The sequence below is a fragment of the Dunckerocampus dactyliophorus genome, chromosome 15 (assembly GCF_027744805.1).
Source record: "Dunckerocampus dactyliophorus isolate RoL2022-P2 chromosome 15, RoL_Ddac_1.1, whole genome shotgun sequence".
In the NCBI taxonomy this organism is placed as follows: domain Eukaryota; kingdom Metazoa; phylum Chordata; class Actinopteri; order Syngnathiformes; family Syngnathidae; genus Dunckerocampus; species Dunckerocampus dactyliophorus.
Window position 1 is genome coordinate 6,006,532 of NC_072833.1, and position 22,701 is coordinate 6,029,232.

Consider the following 22,701-nt stretch of genomic DNA (forward strand, 5'->3'; position numbering starts at 1 on the left):
TGTGAGCGCAAGGAAAGTTCGTGTGCAAGGGTCAAAGGGCGTGCCTTAAAGCACAGCTATGCATACGTTATATGCCATGGAAGACCCCTGCAGTCTACCTCATTCATTGGGAATAAAAAAAAACGCACAGCTATATTTGGAGAGCTGATGTCACAAGTGGTTTGAGCGCGGCACCTATAAGTGTTGGCGCATTGGCAGACTGTGGCAAACCTCTGGACTGCTTCACAAAAGATTGGGCTCTGTTGACATAAGTAAGCTACAACATGTAAGTACTTTTTTACCCTTGCTTTTGATTGATTCGTCTAAATATCTGCAGACATTTATTGCAGATTTTGCATCATTATCTCCATTGACATACTGTATGTGGTCCGTTCCATCATAGTGTGCCAATGGCTTAAATACATCATTATTATTATTATTTATTTTTTTATTTCATTGAAAAAAGTGGCTGTCAAAATATACAGTAATAGAAATGTTCCTGTCTATTATGGGAAAAGGTTAAACTTACATATTACACACCCATTTAACAGAAAATAGTAGATATATGTTTATCATTTTCAGAGAAAAAATATGAAGATGGAAATAACTGATGCATCGTACATAAAGGTTAAGTCACAAAAATGTAATATTTTCATCTATACCGCTCAAAATAGATAAATAAAGGGAACACTAACATAAGACATCCTAGATCTGAATGAATGAAATATTTTGTTCTGTACATATTCAATGTGCTGACAACAAAATCACACAAAAATGATCAATGAAAATCACAATTATTATTATTATTATTATTATAAGTGTTCCCTTAATTTTTTTGTGCAGTGTATATGACTCAATTGTGACTAATACAGTATGTTAATATATCTCAATACATTTACATACAGTACATACATTTTGCCGTGAACTAAAACAGTTTATTATTGTGCAATAAATGATTGGTAATATAAAATGCTATTTTATGCCATATCAATTACTAATATTACATTTATATAAATGAATTTATATAAACATTCTCTATAAATTATTTTTCCACTGAAAACAAATAAAACGATAGAAACACCAGATGAATACTGCATAAAGGTCGTAAAATTGTAATATTTTATAATGATGGGAACAATTTATCTCAAAATATATGACTACATTTTGCCATGCAGTAAAAGTTTGTTACCATGCGATAAATAATTGGTATGAAAAATAATGACATAAATAATGAAAAATATATTTTTTACCATATTTTTTTCTTATTATTTGATCTTGCTCTATAATCTGCATTTTATTTCAGTTGCATTTAAATTGTCAAGATGTTTTCATTTTGTCTTTTCCTTTTTTGAAAATTAGAAATGAATGACGACATCATGCTTTTATTTGAATAATAAATATGTTGACGCTATATTTTTTTTAAAAAGTACATTAATGTATTGAATATCACAATTATTGGCCTAAATGTGTAATTTATAATTTACATAACTTACTTAACTTAAAATTCTGTTCTGTGATCATCTCTAATTTAGTTAAATAAAGCCTAAAAAACATATTTTTCCTTACAGAAAGCCACCCAACGCTATGTATCACCTGAGAGTGCCTGAGCTCTTCTTAATGCTGTCTGTGCTGCTGCATTGCATCACTGCTGCCCCAAGCCACAGGTGAGTGAGTGCACTCCAAATAGTCTCCTTTTTACAATACATTGTTATGAGGTCAGACTAGAAGCAGTTAACGAGGAGCAGAGCATGGAACCAGATATCAGCACATTGAGAGATGAAACGATATACTGGCAAGTGAAACGATATACTGGCAATACGATGTACGATGCTGTATTATGTGCCGCAAAATTGTGCTCATCTGAGGTGAAAATGAGGGATTGAAGTAGACACTTTTCCTCCTCTCTTGGGACATGGCTCCAAGAGGTGGCCATCGTCTATCTATGTGTGATACAGCTTCCCATTTGTGATTCAGACACTTAAGTTCCAGCTCATTCAACGAGGAGGAGAGTGTTCTACCAGACGACGACGGCTGGGCAGTGCCTAAGTTCCCTCTTTCTAACAACCCCTTCCTTGGACTCATGGCGACACGATCACAGCAAGGCCTCACGGCTATGAACAGGTCGACTATCTCTTTGGAACAACACTAATATTCAGTAGTTTTTAACTTCTGTTTGGTCTTTTTAGCCATCCCGTGGAGAAGAGAAAGTGCAACACAGCCACCTGTGTCACCCAAAGGTTAGCAGACTTCCTGGTCCGCTCCAGTAACACCATTGGTACGGTGTACGCACCAACCAATGTGGGATCTGCCACCTATGGCAAGAGGGACCTACTACTGCCACCAGACTACTATCTTCCTCTTTAGTAGCCCACCGTTTATATTAGGGATGCCCCGATCCAATCTTTAGGATCGGGATCGGCTGCCGATCCGCTGTATTTTGAAGATCGGATAATATCGGCTTCCGCCACGAGATCGGGCTGATCCGTCTGCCGTATAACGTCCGTAACTCTGGGCCACACTCCAACACAATAGGTGCGGTAATGCACCTCAAAGCTGGTCGCCGCTCGACTCCCGCCACCCGCAAGAAGAAGAAAATGCAACACCACCATGCAGACATGTCCGCGGTGTACCTTGGTGAAGTTAGTTTCACGTTGGACATTGGATATTCGCCTCCGTCCCCCCTCACTGTGTCTCGACTGCTGTGGCATTGCGTGGGGAGCTCGCACGGGAAGTGCTGCTCTAACCGCCGGTTGTTTATAATAGGCAACGTCAATAAATTACTATTGCGTTGAAGAGAGTTTGTTAAAAAATGTCATATTCTAAATCACACCACATACAGTATTAATCTATAACCATGTCAAATGATTAGTCCTACTCTAAAAGTATTTTGCACGCCCATTTTTTCCAATTTGATCTTTTATTGGATTAGGGACCAGACACAGAAGTTTGTTTGAAGAACGGTTGTCATAACCATATTGAAAATGGGCCACAAATTCGTGTTTGTAACAAAAGATCATTATTTCGAAAAAAAAAAAGTCGGTAGCGGATCGGATCGTATCAGATTGGCAAGACTATAAAAAAAAAATGAATCAGATCAGAAGCCAAAAAATGTGGATCGGGACATCCCTAGTTTATATATTATGAACAGTGTTTATTCTATCAACTTTACTGTGCCTTTTGTTTAGTTTCATGTGCATTTTCTTCTGTTTTGTTGACTTTTTTGGTGCTATTTCACAGTGGCATGCTCTAAATAAAATAAAACACTAAAACGAATAAAATAATCAATTAAAAAAAGTGTGGAGCCATATGAAATTGACAGCAGTTAATTTTTATAAAGCTGTAATGAATTTGATCACACTGATGTGTACTGATCCACATATTTACATATGCAAGAAATTGATGGGTTTTGATCCACATATTGACATACTGAGGTGAACAAAACAAATACATTCAATTCTAATACAATTTTGATTTAATAATGCTGGCATATAGTGTATATGTGTATATACAGTATATCATGGATGGGAGGCATCTATGATGTAATTATTTCGATTTATAAGGTCAAATTAGTCCACAAATGGACAGTTTGAGTAATTGGTGAGCTGGAAGATATCCAAGGCTCAATTAATGTTAAATTTGATTGTCTGTCTGTTGTTGAGTTTAGCTGATACTCAAATACTTTTTGTGCACTTTTACGAGGAAATTTGACCTTTCCTGATACACTAACAATCCCCACTTGTTATATACAAGCCCACAATTAAAAAAAATATGTATTAGAGAGTTGGTATGAAATAGTATTTTCAATAGTTTGGGTTAATAAAAATATTAGACAATAACACAAAGTAAATGAATGCACAAATATGACACCTGTTGATAATGTTGCAAAAACAAGTTTGTTATGTCACAATGTGTTTGATAGAGACATGTGTTCCTGCTGGGGTTATTCAGGGTAGCATAATGAGCATCAAGAGAGGAAGTATGACGCACAACCTGAACCTGTGTTGGATTACCAGTGACCTGATCATCAGTGACACTGACATTTATCCTCCCATTTATTGTTAAAATGGCCATAAAAAGCTTCTGAAAAAAAAGCGCCAGCTTTGCTGATGAATAAAAAAAAAAGATTCAGCCATTATGCGACAAACGCACAACAGGGATCGTGTCAAGATCTGTCCATTACTTCATGCAAAAAACACAAATAGCATTTGCACTTCAGCTGCTATCCGGTGTGGAGTTGTTTATCACTGAGCTAATGTAGGCTGATGGAATTATATATGTCTAATTCATGGCCCCACGGCCCCATTAATCTCTGACATTACAGGTGCAATTGTGATCTAATTCAAAAAATGGCATTTCCTCACCAGCCGAATTCCATTAAAAGTCAAGTTGAAGCAACTCTTGCTGCAAAACCCACCTAAAAAACTGTATTAAAGCAGTATACCTAGTGTGAAGTAGAAATGTTTATGCAATTTTGATACTTGTGTATATCGTTTAACAAAGAAAATAAACCACACAGGATATTATAATAACATACTGCGCAAACGTACAGATATCCTGTGTAACTTTATTAAATTCTCGTCCCCTTATCATTTCGTCCCTTACCACTTGCCGTACTTCATGTAAACACGGAAGTAAATGTACAGCAGTGCTGCTACTCACATGTAGCAATAATCAGCCACCTCTAGTTTGCCTACCAGTGACTTTAATTTAGATTTTAGTCTGCATTTATCTCTTACTAGTTCCTTATTATCATACTGAAGAGAAAGAAGACAGATAATGTAAGCGTTTCCTGGCGCTGGGACATCATCCTTTCCCCGATTGAGCTCCGTCAGCTTGGCTTTATCATGGCAGATAAAACACAGAAAAGTTTCAAATGTATCATCGTTGGAGGTGGCATCGCGGGGGTGACATGTGTTGAGCAGGTGAAACATAAGCGACACAAACGCTACAGACATACACTAACACTGTATACAAGTGTATTGCTAAACATGATGTGTGTGTATGTAGTTGTCATGCAGATTATCGTCAGCTGACGTGGCTCTGATTACCGCAGACGCCCACATCAAGGCAGTGACCAACTACAAACAGGTCAGACAGAATGAATTACTGTCAGCTGTTACGCATTTTTGACGCCCTGCACAAAAAACACCAAAATGTTACCGCATTTAATCCGTTAACACACATTTTTGAATGACGTGAATGCACCCTCCTCACATGTCTTTGCTCTTCCTTGGAAAGGTGACCAAAGTTCTGGAAGAATTTAATGTGGAGGAACAATCATCCAGTGTGCTGGAGGAGAAATTCCCCAACTTGACTGTCATTCACTCTGCCGTCAAAGCACTGCACACACAATCGCATGTAAGAGTTTTACAATTAACTGTAAAAGCAAACTACGCGCACACACTCCTCACATAAAGTTGCGGGTTTTCGTCTCTCGGGTGAAATTTCAGGATTAATTTAAAATGCACTACAATCTTTATAGGTGACTTAATTTGGCCCTCTCTAAACTATTGAACGCACATGTAAAAATGTCTGCTTTTTCTACAACTTGTTGCACTGAAGGAGCAACCTATTGATGCCACTCTGAGAAGCCACTGACAACATTCTGCTTTATGCTTGGCAATGGCGATGTACTGTTGATCAATGGTTAGGTGTGATCTGGGTCTCATGACGTCAAAATGTGAACTGCATGTTTGAATAGCAATTCTAATTGAACCAGGACATTTATACATTTTGCTCCTTGTGAGCATGCTGTGTAAAAAAATACTGAAACGTTGAACAAGTGCACAGACGTGCTGCACATTCAATACAAAAACATTTGGTTTTGTAGGGCTGATTATCTGTCAAATATCGCTGCCTTCTGGTAGTTGGTCACAGTACATTGTGAAACATTACATTTAAGGACTGTATGCAGTGGGGTGCTCCAGCTGCCTAGAGGACGCCAACATTCAATCATACTGCTATCATTCCTGCTTTGAGCATGCCAACGTAACACACTTGCGCACACTATTTTTTATTTATTTTTTATTTATCCTTTATTTAACCAGGAGAACCTCATTGAGATTAATAATCTCTTTTTCAAGAGTGTCCTGGCCAAGAGGCAGCACAATTTACAAGTTACATCAGACATTCATACACACATAATAAAAAATAAAACAATAAAAATACAAGGTAATAAAAGTAATCAGGCAAAGCATTTACAGCATGATGATTTTTCAACCCAAACATTTAAAAGTCTCTCAAAAGAGTAAATTGAGACCAACTGATCCAGCTTCAAGTCAGATTGGAGCATATTCCAGGAAAATGGTGCAGAATAACTGAGTGCCTTTTGACCTTGTTCTGAGTTTACTCTTGGAACAGTCAACATGATAAAGTCTTCAGATCTCAAGTTATAGCGACCGGTTTCTCTGGGCAAAATATAATCACATATATACATATACACATATACACTAGTTATGTTGTCAGCTAATGATAGCAATTTGGCGAAGTTTAGGTACTAATGTTAGCTATTGAATGTATATCTACCAACAACATGACTGCAAATTGTTGATCGCCTCACTTGAGACTGCTTTTGCGCGTGTGCACGCGCCGCAGATGTGTGTGAATACCAACAGCCGTGAGTGACAGCCTTTAAAAAAAAAAAAATGCTGTGCAATTCGGTATTGTGAAAAATATACACTTTTTTTGTATAACCCGTTCTTTCACCACTGTTGGTAACATATGCTAGCCGGCGGTTGTGGCCTTACATTTTTTGGTTTAAAAAAATTTAATATAACATCTAGTCCCTTTTAAATGTACCTTTTTTTTTTTTTAATTCCCAGTTGGTGGAAACAGCTGATGGACAGGTGTTTGCCTACGAGAAGCTGTGCATCTGCAGCGGGGCCAGACCTAAGCTGCTAACTCAGGACAAGCAGTATGTGCTGGGCATACGGGACACGGACAGTGCCCAGGTACCTTCATATAAGCTTCGGATTTGTATTTAGCTTTCACATGCAGGTCTGAAATTCCTGAAGAGACAAACACTACATATCTTACAACGGCTGAAGGCAGCTTAAGCAAACACAATATCCTGTTGAGACGTTTTCACCCTTCATTCATTTCCTGTGTACAGTCGCCCCTCATTTATCACGGTTAATTGGTTCCAGAGCCGGCCGCAATAAGTGAATTTTCGCAAATTAGGATTCAATATTAATAAATTTAATGTTTTCGTAGTAGAGCATAGAAAACCTGTTTATGACTTCCTAAATCTGATTTCTACCATGATTAGAAGCTTGTAGACATCAAATAACACTCCCATAGTCACCTTTACACTCCTGTTATTTTTTTGTTTACAACACATTGCTCAACTGTAATCACTACAAGGACACAAGAGACAGACGGCGCTTTAAAAAAAAGCACGCTACCGAGCTAACTAGTTAGCTTCAAATTTATTTATTCTAAACTTAAGAAAGGGTCTTCATACAGAGTGGGGAAGGACAAACTAAGAAGCCAAAACCTTACCACTTCCACACAAAATGGGAGGAGAACTTATTTTCGCCATGTCATGGCTAATGTTCTGATCAACGCAACATGACTGACGCCTCGTGATCAGAAAACAACAGATAATTTATTTTCAATATGTTTTGACTAAGAATAGTCCATAGGCAACCACCACACAGCGGTCATTTATTAATTAATTTTCAAAAAAACGCAATAGAGTGGGAGAGCCATGTTCAAATCGGCATGTATCGAGGGACGACTGTATGTGATTTTTTTTCTGTGATTAATCTCTAAAGAATATTTGTTACAGCTTTGATTCGATCTAATACATACTGTCAGAAAATTAAAAAAAAAAAACACTCACAATATTGCACTTATTTGCATTTCAGGAGTTTCAGAAGCAGTTATCTAAAGCCAGGAGAATTGTTGTTGTCGGAAATGGAGGGATTGCCTTGGAGTTAGTGTGAGTAGTACTTATCTCAACAACAGCTGAATGGCATCATTTTAATAGCATTGCAGAGGTACTTAAAGCTGCTGGATGCTGCATGATATTTATCATGCAGCTACTGCCATCTTGTGGAATTAATTGGATGTTCAACCATAGGTATGAGGTGGAAGGCTGTGAGGTGATATGGGCAGTGAAGGACAACGCCATCGGAAACACCTTCTTCGATGCGGGAGCTGCGCAATTCCTCATCCCGATGCTGGAGGCCGACAAGCCAGAGAGAGACACTCCCTGCAAGAGGCCTCGCTACACCACACAGGATGCAAAACCCGGAGCGGCCCAGACCTTCACAGCAGGTCTTCACATCGTTCTAAAAGGAGCATTTCTGGCCCAAAACTATGCTTATACAGCATGCGCTGTTCACAGATCGAAACACGCGAGGACGCAGCTGTGGTCCTACAGAGTCTGGCAGTGCGCTCGGTCCAGACTGGCATGAGGGAATTGTTCTCAAAGGAGCAGAGCGGGTGAGGACTTTTGCAAACTTTGTTACGGGATATAATCCTAAAGCATGGGGAGTCTATTTATGTTACCTGCTGCCAATAAATCTGCACTGTCAGGCGTCCCGGAGGGTTTCAGTGGAATATCAGTGTGAGGTGGAAAAGATCTTCACCTCCGAGGAGATGCTCAACTCCCCATCACAAACAAACAGACCTGATACTGGTGAGAACTAGATCAACATTTAGAAATTCCCCTTCATTTGAACTGAACTGAATTTTTTTCCCCATCCTCACCTAGAAGGAACATGGCCGGTTTATGTCCAGCTCACCAATGGCAAGACTTATGGGTGTGACTTTGTCGTCAGTGCCACAGGTGTCACGCCAAACACTGAGCCGTTTTTACAAGGCAACAATGTAAGGAGACACATCTGTGTTTAAAGTAATATGTCGACCAGCTATTATTGTTTTTTATTGTCAATTTGTTGAGAGGCACACGAAGCTCATCAATAACTGAATTTTACTCTCTAGGTGAGGAAACATATTTGGTAACTTATCGTAAGTAGTGTTCTAATTGGACCTCACAATTGCCCCAGTCCATCAACGAATAAAAGTATTGATAAAATAAAACAATACAATATGATTGCATACAATGTGTATAATAATGTGTAATATAACAATTATACTGTATAGTGAGATTATAAAATATATAATGAAAAAATATACATATTGTTATTATTATTACAACTGATGCTACAAGTTTATATGACGCCTCACAATAAATTCCAAATTGAGTCTGCTTCAACGTTTAATGACATCATTGACACTCCAGTAGTTTGGAAATACTGTTTGAAGTGTTTTGAAGCCACTAGGTGTCACTAAATGTTTCTTGTTTTATGTCATTCAACAACACAACATAAAATATCATCCTACATTCTTTTCTTTTCAGTTTGCTCTAGCCGATGATGGTGGTCTCCAAGTGGATGACCACATGATGACATCGGAGCCTGATGTTTATGCTGCTGGAGATGTGTGCACTGCATGCTGGGAGCACAGCCCACTGTGGCAGCAGGTAAGCATATCATACGTTAGCATTTGGGCTTGAATAGATAACTCTATATGCTGATTTAGGGCCTGAATGAGGCATATTTAGCAAATCTTGCTATGTGTGTTGTGTACAGATGCGATTGTGGACGCAGGCTCGTCAGATGGGCTGGTACGCCGGTCGCTGCATGGCAGCACGTGTCCTATCCGAAACGATAGAGCTTGACTTCTGTTTTGAGCTCTTTTCCCACATTACTACATTCTTTAACTACAAGGTACATCCTTTAAACAGTAACCATTATGTAAATCACCAACTAGGCTACTTCAAGGTCATACGACAAAGTGGTTCCTGTTGTCCCTCACGCATATTTTGGTTCTTCAACAGGTGGTCCTGCTTGGAAAGTTTAACGCACAGGGACTGGGGGCCGACCATGAGCTGCTGATACGATGCACCAAAGGCCAGGAGTATGTCAAGGTGACATTACACAAAACAGGAAGTGTCTCCATATGAAGACATTCAGAGGTTAAAATGTTATAATAGGCTGTAATCATTGATTTCTAGTTATGTGTTCTTATTGCAGGTGGTTCTCAGAGGAGGGAGGATGGTTGGAGCAGTGCTAATCGGGGAAACGGACTTAGAGGAAACCTTTGAGAATCTAATCTTGAACCAGATGGATCTCACGCTGTATGGGGAGGAGCTGCTCAACCCCAACATTGATATAGAGGACTACTTTGACTGACTACTGAAGCTGCAAGACAGGACTTGCATTTGTCATTTTTATTCAATACTACATTTTTTAGGCATAATATGAGGAATAATTAGAAATATGATCATGAGTAGTATCTGAAAATCTATTTTTCGAAGTTCAAAAACAGGCACACCACGAATAAACAGAATTTATTTTATGCATGAATGTAGGATACAATCCTCACCTCTCCATGGAGCTTTAAAGAAACACTTTTTGTTGCCAGGAAGCTCACATTTCAATCCAAACAGCTCCTCCTGTGCCTCGGCAGGCCTTTCTAACAATAGAGGTTATTAAGATAGCAAAGTGCTGCTAGGATGTTTCTGTTTGAAAAATGCAACATACAAAAGCAAACTCAATATTATAAATCAAGTGGAGCGCCCACCTGTGTATCTCCTGTTTTGTTCCCATATGTCCAACTTAGTGATGACTCACTGAGCATGCAAAACAATCTACACACATACGCTGTGACAACTGCGAAAGAGGAAATGTATATGACTACAAGTCAGGAAGTCTCCAATAAATGATTAATAAGGACACTTTTTTGGGTGCTGATGGGTGAGTCATCACTGTGCATGTTCTGCATAGAGATAAGACGTCAGTGCAAGCAGAGCCAATGTTTGGGTACAAAGTAGGCTAATCACATGGATCTGTCACGAGCGCATCCGGCTGACAATTCCGGTTCAACTGTACAGGTTTTGCCCTGGTAATGGGTTAATCATTGGGTTAATCTTGAATCTAAACTCAAATGTCATTGACACAAGGACAACAAGGAATCATATGGTATTCCTTCAGAGTGTTTCACAGCACAATGATATGAGATAATACTGCACACTAAGGATAATGGAATTAATGAGGTTAAACCATTTGTGTGTTCATTCTGCTCTCCTTTCACTGGGCAGTCGCCATTTAAAGTGGAGTCTATGCCACTAGACAGTAGGATCAATGTAGGTAAAGTGGATTTTCCAGCTCTGTCGGAAAACTTGGCTCGCAGCACTCGCATTATAAACGCCAAGGCTTACTTCAAAGTGGGTACGGATGTGACGTCAATAATTTAGTGCGTTAGGGCTTTAACAGGTGTACGCTTGTATGTGTACGTCAAGGAGTGCCGATTAATGTTACGTAAAACCATTCATTCTCATTTAGACACTAGCCTCGTGAAAATTCTTAGAACAAGTTTAATTTGAAAAGACTAGTATTGGGGGAAAATATATATCATTGAGGTTTTAATTATAAAACTGTTCGGGTAATGACAGGCGTGTACGGTTCACCGACGGTGTAAGCCGACTTTTACCCAAGCGCTTCTCATGTGTCACTCGCCTACCATCATGCATTGGGTTTTTTCCGAGATGGGTGGAGCTTCTGGAGAGGCGTTGCCGCATACTGTCCTCAACGGGATTATATGCTGCAGTCTGTTGCACATTTATCATACATTGCGCCCTTTCTTTTAGCAGCTGACGTTACCGCCACCTTGTTACGATAACAACAATAAGAAGAATAAAAAGCGAACTATGGCTAACTACATTCATGTACCCGAAGAGGCTCCGGTCGTGCCAAAAATAGACGTGACAGTTGACGAGAGCGACTACAGAACCGGTGCATTGAAGCTAATGAAGGAGCTGAGACCAAACTGGAAACCCTCCGAGGTCAAAATGAAGGTAGAGTTTGTTCTTTGATTTTTTTGGTAAATATTTCGAATTTATGGGTGTTAATAACGTAGTAACGCTAGGTCGCGTACAGCATTCAAGCTAGGTTTCACGATCACAACGTCACGCGCTAGCTTCCTTTTTTCAAATGGCAACAGAATCACCAAAAGTCACGCAATATCACGGGGAATTGCTGCTTTATTTCTGCTAATGGTGTCTCTTTTATTATTATTATAGCCAAAGGGGAGAAGCGCTAATGTGCGTTAATAGCATCTGCGTCACTTCCAAGTCACGACCAAAGCACCGCGAGCTTTCCATGAAGTTTGCGTCACTTTATTAGGTACATAGTTCTACCCAAAATAACACTGTTCATTTGTTAGATGAGTTTATAATTGGCATACATGTTGCAATACGTTCATTTGTCTTTGTAATCACGTGCAGTTCAACCACAAACACGACAATGCGTTTGCATCAAAACTGAGCCAGCAATGCCGCTGTCAACTAAGTGCAGTTAAGTTTGACGAGTATGTCATCTTATTTACATTGTCACGGTACCTCTGGAAAATGAGCTTTGCAGAAGATAAATATGTAATGATGGATTAAAATTGTATTTCTAGAAAGGTTTGCACCCCTCCTTCCTTTTTTATTTGCCTTGGAGAAAAAGAACCACTTTTCAGTGGAAGCAAATGTGTACATTCTACCAAAGATAATTCTCAGATGTATTGTAGCCCTCAGACAAAGAGCTATGCTGTGGAAAAAGAGAAGGAATGGGGGTGTGGCGCAGTCAGGATGGGAGTTGGTCACGCGCCCTGACCCTCTTTTCCCATCTTCATCAATGAGAGCAAAAAAAAAAAAAAGGGGGAACTCAGCAAATGCCAATCATTGCACCCACATGAAAAATAAAATTCCTGTCATTCTCAGTCTATCCCTCATACAGGGAACAATTACGGCTGGTATGTTGACACCCTCCCACCTCACAGAAAGGCTCTTGGCATCAAAACAGAGATAGTTTAGCTTGAATGACAGCCAGCGAGCTTCCTTGTTGCTAAGTTGTGTAACACACATGGACGATGTAAGGGTTCAGGCACAGTCCTATACATGTTCTGAGGTATTTCCCAACTTGTATTCCTACAGTTCTTCACAGACGGCATCACAAATAAGTTGATGGGCTGCTACGTGGGGACATCTCTACAGGATGTGGTCTTGGTTCGTATATATGGCAACAAAACGGAACTTTTGATCGACCGTGAAAACGAGGTCAAGAGTTTTCGAGTGCTGCACGCGCACCGCTGCGCACCGCGCCTTTATTGCACTTTCAACAACGGCCTGTGCTACGAGTTCCTGCAAGGAACTGCCCTGGAGCCGGAGCATATTCGTAGCCAACCCATTTTCAGGTATACACTGGCCCTTTTAAAGCTTAACGGTGCTCTTGTTCATTTGACATTCGTTTAGATCCTATTGTCTGCTTTCCCAGGCTCATTGCCAGACAGCTAGCCAAGTATCACGCCATCCATGCTCACAATGGCTGGGTGCCCCAGTCAGACTTGTGGCTGAAGATGGGCAGGTACTTTTCCCTTATCCCAAAGTACTTCACGGACCCTGAGCAGAATGCAAGGTAAGATGACTCACTCATATGCTACAATAGTAGCATATGAGCCAGTATTGCCACCATGAAAGGCCCCATGTTGCTACCAAAACAATACATGTGGGATATTCCGTTTGTTTTTCTGTTATCCGCACGTGTAGCAATGAACCTGGACTCCAGTGAGTCATCCACAAATGTGTTATCATCTTACAGATATAAACTCTCCACTGTTGAAGGGAGGGTGTAACAACTTCCAGTCCCATTATCACGATGATCCCATAAAGTATAAGCACAACATTAGGAACACAAACTGATGAGATCTAATACAAGAGTGGCATGCCTGTACAACTATAATAATGACTCTCTTTCATTTTTGTTGACCACTTTTTCGCAAATCTTTTGGAGATTTCCAGATGTTTAGTTCACAAACTACACGTCTCCTCTAGGTTGAACACGGAGGTGCCCAGCCCGCCATGCCTTCGAGAAGAACTCGTGTGGCTCCAGCAGAGCTTGTCAGTGCTGGGCTCCCCTGTGGTCCTGTGCCACAACGACCTGCTGTGCAAAAACATCATCTATAACCAGCAGGCAGGTGAGTATCCACTGCGCGCATCTGCACTTTTGTGTGTGGCTTGAGTTTGTGTTGTGTCGAATGAACCGCCTCGGCTCATACGCTCAGGTAGGATTGCATTGAACTGCACTTCCTCCACTCCTCACACATTTCACTCATTGCTGGTGTTTGTACTGGGCTATAGATTAAAAAAAAGGTTTGGATAAAATGTTTCCAAATCTTTTATCTCACATTCTTAATTTACACCCTTTCCCTTCTTGGGTGTTGAAGCTACATGAAAAGTGCTAAAGGCACAATTATCAGTCTGAACATACAATGGCATCATATGTTCCACATATAGGCTTTTGGCAAATGTATTAGTTCGCATTTGCAGGGGAGCAATGGCAGGGAGTGAGAAAGAGCTGCAGAATGTAATGTGGGAGGGTGTGTAATGTGGGGCGGGTTTGTATATGCGCTGTCAGGCCCCTCGTCCAGTGGTGGCGAGGGGCGAGGCCCTTCTCACAGCTCCTTGTGTCTAGCCTCTCTCTCTTAGGAAGAACAGCCGAGGGTGCGGCTGCCCTGCGCCGCCTTGCCCTGGGGAGGCAATGGAGAGCGACAAACTCCGCGCACGGTCGCCTCTGGGGGCCCCTTGTGTGTAGTCTGCCCTCTGCTCAGCCTTATCAGGATGAATCATGGCACCCACGGCACACTCCAATGCTACTCAGCCACAAGTTGCCCCTCTCTTATTGCTAGGCTTCTTGGTACCACATTTTTTTGTACCTTTTGTCCTATCTGTTCGCATCACACATATAATCAGGTGGTTTCCATAGCCACATTTTGCCAAGCCGAAACATGCCTCTGCAAAACTATAAGAACAAATGCATCATCTGGGAAGAATTAAATCCCACACCCCCAGAACCTCCTATGAATCCATGGTTTTGTGTTTCAAAAAAGGGTTCATTGTTTCTGCAAAAACATGGTATTCTGTGTCACAAGCATCGGATCAACACCCAGCATAAAACATAGCAGAAACAGCTCTGCTATGTATGGAATCGTTGCACTCTTGTAGAGTGGTGTTTCAGGCTTTGGTGAGATGTGGCTTAAGATGTATTATTAATGGCAAAATAGATATTTCTACCCTGTCCTTGACATCTCATCTACAAAAACATAGAGGAACTAATCACAAAGTAGTAATCATCAAAGCCTTTTGTTAAATTAGGAAAAATAAAACAAGATGCACACATTACATCATTCACAGCAAAGGCGTCACATGATTGGGTTCATAGTGGACCAATGAGACGGGAGCATTGGAGGGGTGTGTTTGCGAGTTCGGGGGATGTTCGATCACGTTGGGGAAAACTGCAGTACTGCCTCACATGAGGGCAACAAGGCAAATATTGTCAGTGAGAGAGTGAGCATGTGTGAAAGATGTTTGCCCCAACCTTTTCATCTGCTGCACAGGGGGGGCTATAGCCACTGCCTGGAGGTGTTCAGTTGTGTCCCGCTAGGACCCACACTCCGCCTGGTAACCCATCTCAAAGTGTCTTTCTCTGTAGTCCAGCACCACTTAAAAAGAACCTCATGTTCCATGTGTTAGGGCAATGAAACTATCCATAAAGAAAGAGTCCCATTCATTTGGATTAAATGCATCCCTATTGAACTAATTCTGTCACAACTGGACATGTCAAAGCAAGGGTTTGTATTTTGAGATCAAGCTTCCCTTAATGTTCATCATTAATGCATGCAACTGTCAGCACTGTACATTCTTTCACCCTCTGGCTCTAAATGAAATTCTTGCTGCAACTCCTGACTTGATCAAATGTGCATCTAGTTATAGCATTATGTAACTTGGCAGAGTGGGCGGGACTTCCTTTTTTGTTTTTTACATCACCTAAAGTGCCTTTTTATGTGTTGTCTCCTTTTACTACACCACCTTTTATTGTCTTGACTCCACATTCTCGCCAAACCTGCCCTGGCAAGCTTCCCACTGTTCTGTGCATGTTTCCAAAGCAAACATTCTCAATGTCCGCCCATAACTTCTCTTTTCTGCTTCGGTATGCGACTTTAGTGCTGACTTCGTACATTTCCTTCCCCGCAAAACATATCACTGTGGTGAGCTGATAACTCAGTTTGAGACCCTGTTAACCAGATGCTAAATTCCCCGTATTGTTAGCTATTCTGACTTTTGGTGGTCTCAAAATGCAAACTCTTACTCCTTGACCCCCTCTGCAAGAGCCAGCGGATTTTCCGGCTGCTCCAGTTGGACAGGAAACAAATAAATCCCTAGTCTTGACATTCTGAGTTATCAAAGGGATAAAACAAACGCATCATCACAATGCATTTGTTTCCCTTGTCCCTGCCTAAACAACACCGCTTCTCCTTCCAGGGAACGTAAAGTTCATCGACTACGAGTACGCAGGCTACAATTACCAAGCCTTCGACATTGGGAATCATTTCAATGAGTTTGCTGGTAAGTTGGGCCACACGCTACGAGAATAAAATATGACAGAGCTGCTTTACGACACGTTTACTGTTCTCCCCAGGTTTGAACGAAGTGGATTATAGTCGATATCCAGAGCGGCACTTTCAGCTGCAGTGGCTCCGCTCGTACCTGGAATCCTACAAGGAACACAAAGGTCTGAGCACTGAGGTGACTGACAGGGAAGTGGAGGTCCTTTACGTGCAAGTCAACCGATTTGCCCTGGTAAGTGCTTTTATTGCATGCTGCTGCTCTTTTGGAGACGTTCCTTAGTTACGTTTGTTTGAATCAGACCACACAAAAAGCCTTAGATGCCAGAGAGAACGCTAAAGGTAGCTTTTAGCTTCTGTTAGTCACATGTTTCCTATACGGGCTTGTTATTTACACAACACCTCTTCCTCCTTTTGCCTTCAGGCCCATAGTGGGCCCAGAGGGGCACAGAAGAGCATTTTGACTAAACTACTCTCAGTACAGTACCAGTACACCCTTCACATTTCATTTATGATATCTTCTCAAGGAACAATACTACAGAAATTAAACGTGGATATGCTGTAGTTTTGTCAGTGTACAGCTTGGAGGGGCCCATGACCTGCTTCAAAATGTTAGAGTACATGTTGGAGATTATGTTTACCTCAATGAGTTCTCCAGTCCCGTCAGCACTCATGCAGCCCCAGACCATTAGGCTACCACCACCATGCCTGACTGTAGGCAAGACACAATTATCTTGCCAATCATGGCTGTGTGTTGAGTCATTTTCAGTGAATAATCCATCGATGCTGTTGTTTCGCTGTACAAGTTGACTTCCTGTAGTAGTCCCCAGAGTAGATATGCTGCTGAAATGTGAGATATTGTAGTAAGAACTATACATTGCTATTATAGTATTTCTTACTGTGTACACTATTTATGGCATGTTAAGGTGTTGCATTTAGAAACATGAGGGGCAGTTGAGTAAACCTGTCAAGGTAATACTTGTTTACTGTCAAGAGTAAAAGGGGACAGTGGGAGGATGGACGAGTGTATTGAGTTGATTGTGTTTCTGTCAGGTATTTGTTGCTGTGGCCATACTGTAGGGCCTGTAGGCTGTGTTTGGTGTCATGAGAAGCCTAATCCTTTGTCTTTCCTTTCTCCTCTCTCAGGCATCACATTTCTTCTGGGCTCTCTGGGCTCTGATTCAGGCCAAATTCTCCACCATTGACTTTGACTTTTTGGAGTAAGTTGTCACCTCCAAATAAACCACCTCTGTGCTAATGCGGGACTAGTATTTACCTTCTTCTGTGTCATTTCTTACAGGTATGCATTGCTGCGCTTCAACCAGTACTTCAAGATGAAACCAGAGGTGACAATGTTGAGCCTACCGGAATAGAAGCCCCACCCCCCCCAAACAGACACACACACACACACACATACACTCTTCCTGCTGCTCTTTCTAGCCCCCACCCTGCTCTGTGCCTCTCTTATTACAAGCATAGCGTGCCCTCTATGGGTGTATGTTGGGAATTCTTATTCAGTCAGTGCCTGCTACAGTAGGTCACATCCGCTTGTCCTCATTGCAACAGACCACTACTTGATCCACAAGCTCATGTAATCCATAGTAAGTACTGACTGACTTAACAACACGCTCCAATGTGAAGCATTCTAAATATACATTTAAAGGAATCTGCATATTGCTAAGAGAGGTGAGCCAAACTAATGTGATTGCTTGGAGGCGGTACTAATCACTTCCACAGCAACCCTCTGAGAGGCAAGCAAGCTAACAGCCACACATAGAAATATGAGGAAGAGTCACAACACAACATACGCTTCGTGGCCTTTGTTTTGAACCCTTATTTTGGCCAGCATATACTGTGCATGGCTTACATACCGGAACAGCCATGCAGTCACTGTTTGAAGTGAGAGTCAGAGCGTCTCACTGTAGTTTGTGCATTCCATGTTCATCATGCTGCTTCAAGTGTGTTTGAAACGGTAGCTCATGTGGCAAAGTCTGCAGCATCGGGATCATCAGCCGGAAGCCATGATGCCACACTAGACTAGACCAAAACAATGTCACTGACACTTGTAGATTTTGTCATTTCGAAGTGCACATTGTAAGTGTAAATGCATGTTAAGAGAAAAGTGTGACATCAGCTGCAAAAGTGATGCTCAGGAAGAAAACCGTCTAAAAAGAAAAAAAAAAGGCTGCTATTTGACAGACGGACCAATGGACAGAAAGCAATTAAAAAGACGCCTTTAGAAGATTTGTTGACTTTTAACAACCCCAAACCAAACTTGTAAATAATGCACACCAACATGTTGTGTGAAGTGTAAAGACAGCAGTTAACGAGGGCTACTTACAAATATTTTTTTCTAATTTAAAGAGTTTGCTGGATGCAATAACAGTTTGAGCTTTTTAACAATAACCAGAGCTTCCTGTGCAATTGAAACATGCAAAATGCAACCACACGTTAGAGTAGAGACTGTAAGACTGGATGTTCACATTGCACTGTTCATCTTCCATAGCAAAGAACTAGATGGCGAGGCGTTAGTTTGCCAGCGTGCGCTTATTTTCTACTTCTCACTTGGATGATTTTTAAGTAATGTTCCTATTTTCTAGTGTTGTTCATCTTTCATGCCAGTGAATTCATTTGGAAGGAGCAGATGTAATGCACATCAGCTGTAAAAATGTGACAATATTTTGTTAAGTGTACATGGTTTGGGGGAACATGTTTAACGGTTCTTACTGATGCTTAGTAGACTGTTTACATAACATTTGTCACATGTGACTGCCTCATAATCACTACATCATCATTTCCGCTGTCATTACCAGACTCACATTTAATATTCAACTGGTTTTTTTTTCTTTTTAGTTTGGTCATTTTTTTATGTTTTCTGTGGCCACTGTAGTATAATGTTTATAATGTACAGTGAACAAATGTAATATCTTTTTGCTGTTTGAATTTTTCTTTTATATTAAAGTGAATAGCAAATAAAATCTGAAATATGACTTTAAATACTGTAAACAAGCTTGAGAAAATAAAATGTATTTACTCTTACCTCTTCGGATATTCGTCTTGTTCATTAACTGATTTATTTTTAAATAATAGTTACAAGCAGGTACAATGATTACATTATCTGTCCGCCAGACGGCAGCATTTCCTTCTCAGTGAGAAGGGCACAATATTAGCAACGCCTACATTTTTCACCACAAGATGGCAGCAGAGTCTTGAGAGAGCCTGAAGCACAACGGGCAAAAAATCTACGTGAAACAAATCAATCTGGGATTATTACGGGATGTATTTTATTTTGCTATAATAATAATAATAATAATAATAATAATAATAATGCTCTGTAATGAGACCAACAACATTCAAAACAGTATTGCATTAACAGCTCATATTTAAAGGTGCACTGTACGTTTTGTTATTTTGTCATGGCAAAAGTACAGTAGTAAATAAGGAGTGCATTGAGAATTTACTTATATTTTGCCGTCATGAGGGTTAAATTGAAAACCCACTCATGCCTCCCACCCAAGTAAATGTCTTATTCTCCAGCAACAAACAAGACCTACTTTTTGTCTGTGCACCATGTCTTCTATGTTCCAACAATTACAGCAGCTGACTGTAATTCAGTTATCTCCCTCCTCCACGCACATAATACAGACATTAATTAACAACACAATCCAATATTTGCTGCTTTGCACCCACACTGTTGAGTAACTCTCTTCCCCCTTCAAGTGCATACAATAAATTACTGCAGTGTCCTTTAAGGAGGGCTGCGTCTATATTTTTTAGTCAGCATGTAGCCTTTGTGTTGAGGCTGCATCTCTCTGGATCGCTGGCGTGTGTGTGACAGGAAGAAAAGCTGTCTACCCCGAATATAAGATGACTAGAAAAAAATACCATCTTAATAAGCCAAAAAAAGTCGTCTCTTGCCACTATGCGGTTCGAATTTTGCGGGTTCACACTATCACGATTTTTCAAAACAATATTAAATCGTTCTGTTTTGTGGTTGAATACGACCAATTATTAGTCCAAAAATGTGGATACATAAACCATTTTTATGTTTTATTTTACCTTAATTAAGCGTTTTCAAGCATAAAAAATATTCTAAATGAACTAAAACATAAATACAGTTTAAGGCAGTACAAGACATCGATGAACTGTAGTCTACACTGGCCACTAGGTGTCACTAATAACAGGCACCTGACACTTGACACTTGACAGGCCAACAACCAGACCAATGACAGGCTTTTATTATTTTATAATTATTTATCTCACAACGGGCACAATAATAACATAATAATAATAATAACAGTCATCATCATCACACGCTACTGTTGTGGCCGTACTCCAGCTAAAACTCGACTCTGAATCCCCCGACGTCACTTCCTGTCCACACGTCCAGAAGACATTTTTTGAAATACACATTAATGTCTTATTTTCTCAGATTATATCGACCATATTGGGTAACATGAGTGTTAAGGTGATTACAGGGGTGTTATTTCATGCCTAGAGGTTTCTAGTAATGGTAAAAATCGTATTTATAAAGTCAAACGGGTTTTCTATGCTCTTAACTACGAAAATATTCAGTTTATTATTGAATCACATTTTGTGCAAATTCACTTATCACAGTTGGGTATGGAACCAATTACTCGCAATAAACAAGGGATTACTGTAATAACACCTGCTACTGTTGCGGCCGTAATCCACTCCAAGATACAACTCAAATCTGAACCCCCGACGTCACTTCCGGTCCTCCACACGCCCGGAACACATTTAATTGCAACCAACACAGCACGAGTCTTATTTATGTCATAATATCTTATTTTCTCTTATTATGCCTATGATATTGGGTAGTACAAGTGTAAAGGTGAGGTGTTAAGGGTGTTAGGGGTGTTAGGTGTTTATAGGGGTGTTATTTCATGTCTAGAGGGCTCTAATAATGTTCAAAAACATATTCAGAAGGTCAAACCGGTTTTCCACGCTCTAACTACAAAAACATTCTGTTTATTATTATTGAATCATATTTTGTGGAAATTCACTTGTCACAGTCGGGTCTGGAAGCAATTAACCGCGATAAAGGAGGGATTACTTTAGCCATCCTAAGTATGTTACTCATATTATAAACCAGCATCCCATCCATTATGGAGGCAAATAGGCTATTTAAGGTCAAATTGCAACATACTGTAGCTTTAGAGGCCTTATATGGAGTATCTGTTTCCTTCCTTTATCCCCCCAACATTCCACCACAGCTTGCCAAGCTCACTTGCACATTTCCATGAGGAGGGAAGGCATAATGGGAGAGGATCAGAGAGCTAAACGAGGGCCTAAAAAGATACTGAGGCAGATTAGCGGCGCTTCCCACAAACGCAGACAGCTGCTCATAACCACGGCCGGGGACTAAAGATTCCAGATTAGCGGCGGGCGCTACAATACCCAGGCAGCTGCCTATAATACAATAGTGACGTGGAGGGATGGAGAGCGTGGGGCGGGGGTGGGGGAGGGGGATGAGCCCTCCAAAAACATGTGTTATCATCACAAAGGAGATTTTCGGCTTCAAGCGCTCTCACATCCCTCAGGATCAAACAGGCTGACATTTATCATAGCGGCGTCACCATCGTTCTTCTCGCCCCCTCTTTTTTTTTGGCTTTGTCTTTCTCTCCCTATCCACTAAACCATCATAACACAACGAGACAATCCCTTTTGTCAGGAGTTCCTCTCCGGCCTCCTTTAATTCAAATTGATCACCAACACACGAGTCCATAATGTAACGTATCTCCCAGCTATGCATTGTTTGCCTGCATTCTTATAGTCATCATACACGCATAGCAGGCGCTTTGTTGCTCATTGTCAGCTCTCAGACAGGACAGGCGTCACATTATGAGGCAACAATTACAAGAATTAGACGAGAGTTGGACGCAATGAAATCATCCGTCACACAAGGCGCTTTGATCGGAACCAAACAACTGACGACGACGACATTTTGCATTTCATCACTGCAGGTGCACTCATGCAATGATGCAAATTCAGGGAAAATCACATTCACACACCTGCCTCTATAGAAGTGTGAAGTTACGCATTGCCCTCAAAACATCTTGTCAAACTTTTACATTGAATATGTGATTGGTGCACCTGCAGAGCCAAAAAGGTGCACTGCTCCCAAATCACATGACCCCACTATGAGCCATTAGCGGACTGGAAGCAGGAAGTCAGTGGCACAGCTGCGGTTGCAGAAAGGTAGCCATCATTGCATGCAGCAATAGAAATAATAAGATATTTATT

At 40.7% G+C, this 22,701-nt stretch overlaps 3 protein-coding genes across 4 annotated transcripts; all 3 read left to right on the forward strand.

Moving 5' to 3' along the window:
- Nucleotides 1-219: 219 nt before the first annotated feature.
- On the forward strand, nucleotides 220-3,247 carry LOC129168202 (skin calcitonin gene-related peptide). Its single transcript, XM_054753194.1, has 4 exons — nucleotides 220-265; nucleotides 1,548-1,643; nucleotides 1,954-2,100; nucleotides 2,166-3,247. Exons 2-4 carry the CDS (start codon nucleotides 1,564-1,566, stop codon nucleotides 2,341-2,343), a joined length of 405 nt encoding a protein of 134 aa, XP_054609169.1. The 5' UTR covers nucleotides 220-265; nucleotides 1,548-1,563; the 3' UTR covers nucleotides 2,344-3,247.
- Nucleotides 3,248-4,602: 1,355 nt separating this feature from the next.
- pyroxd1 (pyridine nucleotide-disulphide oxidoreductase domain 1) lies at nucleotides 4,603-10,700 on the forward strand. Of its 2 annotated transcripts, XM_054752752.1 has the most exons (13): nucleotides 4,603-4,901; nucleotides 4,987-5,067; nucleotides 5,218-5,337; nucleotides 6,801-6,929; nucleotides 7,848-7,921; nucleotides 8,063-8,259; nucleotides 8,330-8,427; nucleotides 8,521-8,623; nucleotides 8,699-8,814; nucleotides 9,347-9,469; nucleotides 9,579-9,716; nucleotides 9,827-9,916; nucleotides 10,023-10,700. In XM_054752752.1, exons 1-13 carry the CDS (start codon nucleotides 4,824-4,826, stop codon nucleotides 10,179-10,181), a joined length of 1,506 nt encoding a protein of 501 aa, XP_054608727.1. In that variant the 5' UTR covers nucleotides 4,603-4,823; the 3' UTR covers nucleotides 10,182-10,700. The 2 variants fall into 2 exon arrangements, with proteins under 2 accessions (XP_054608727.1, XP_054608728.1); XM_054752753.1 differs by lacking the exon at nucleotides 5,218-5,337.
- Nucleotides 10,701-11,532: 832 nt separating this feature from the next.
- Nucleotides 11,533-19,473, forward strand: etnk1 (ethanolamine kinase 1). Its single transcript, XM_054753509.1, has 8 exons — nucleotides 11,533-11,845; nucleotides 12,968-13,227; nucleotides 13,308-13,448; nucleotides 13,865-14,007; nucleotides 16,352-16,435; nucleotides 16,509-16,669; nucleotides 17,581-17,654; nucleotides 17,735-19,473. The coding sequence occupies exons 1-8, from the start codon at nucleotides 11,699-11,701 to the stop codon at nucleotides 17,805-17,807; spliced, it is 1,083 nt and encodes a 360-aa protein (XP_054609484.1). The 5' UTR covers nucleotides 11,533-11,698; the 3' UTR covers nucleotides 17,808-19,473.
- Nucleotides 19,474-22,701: the final 3,228 nt, after the last annotated feature.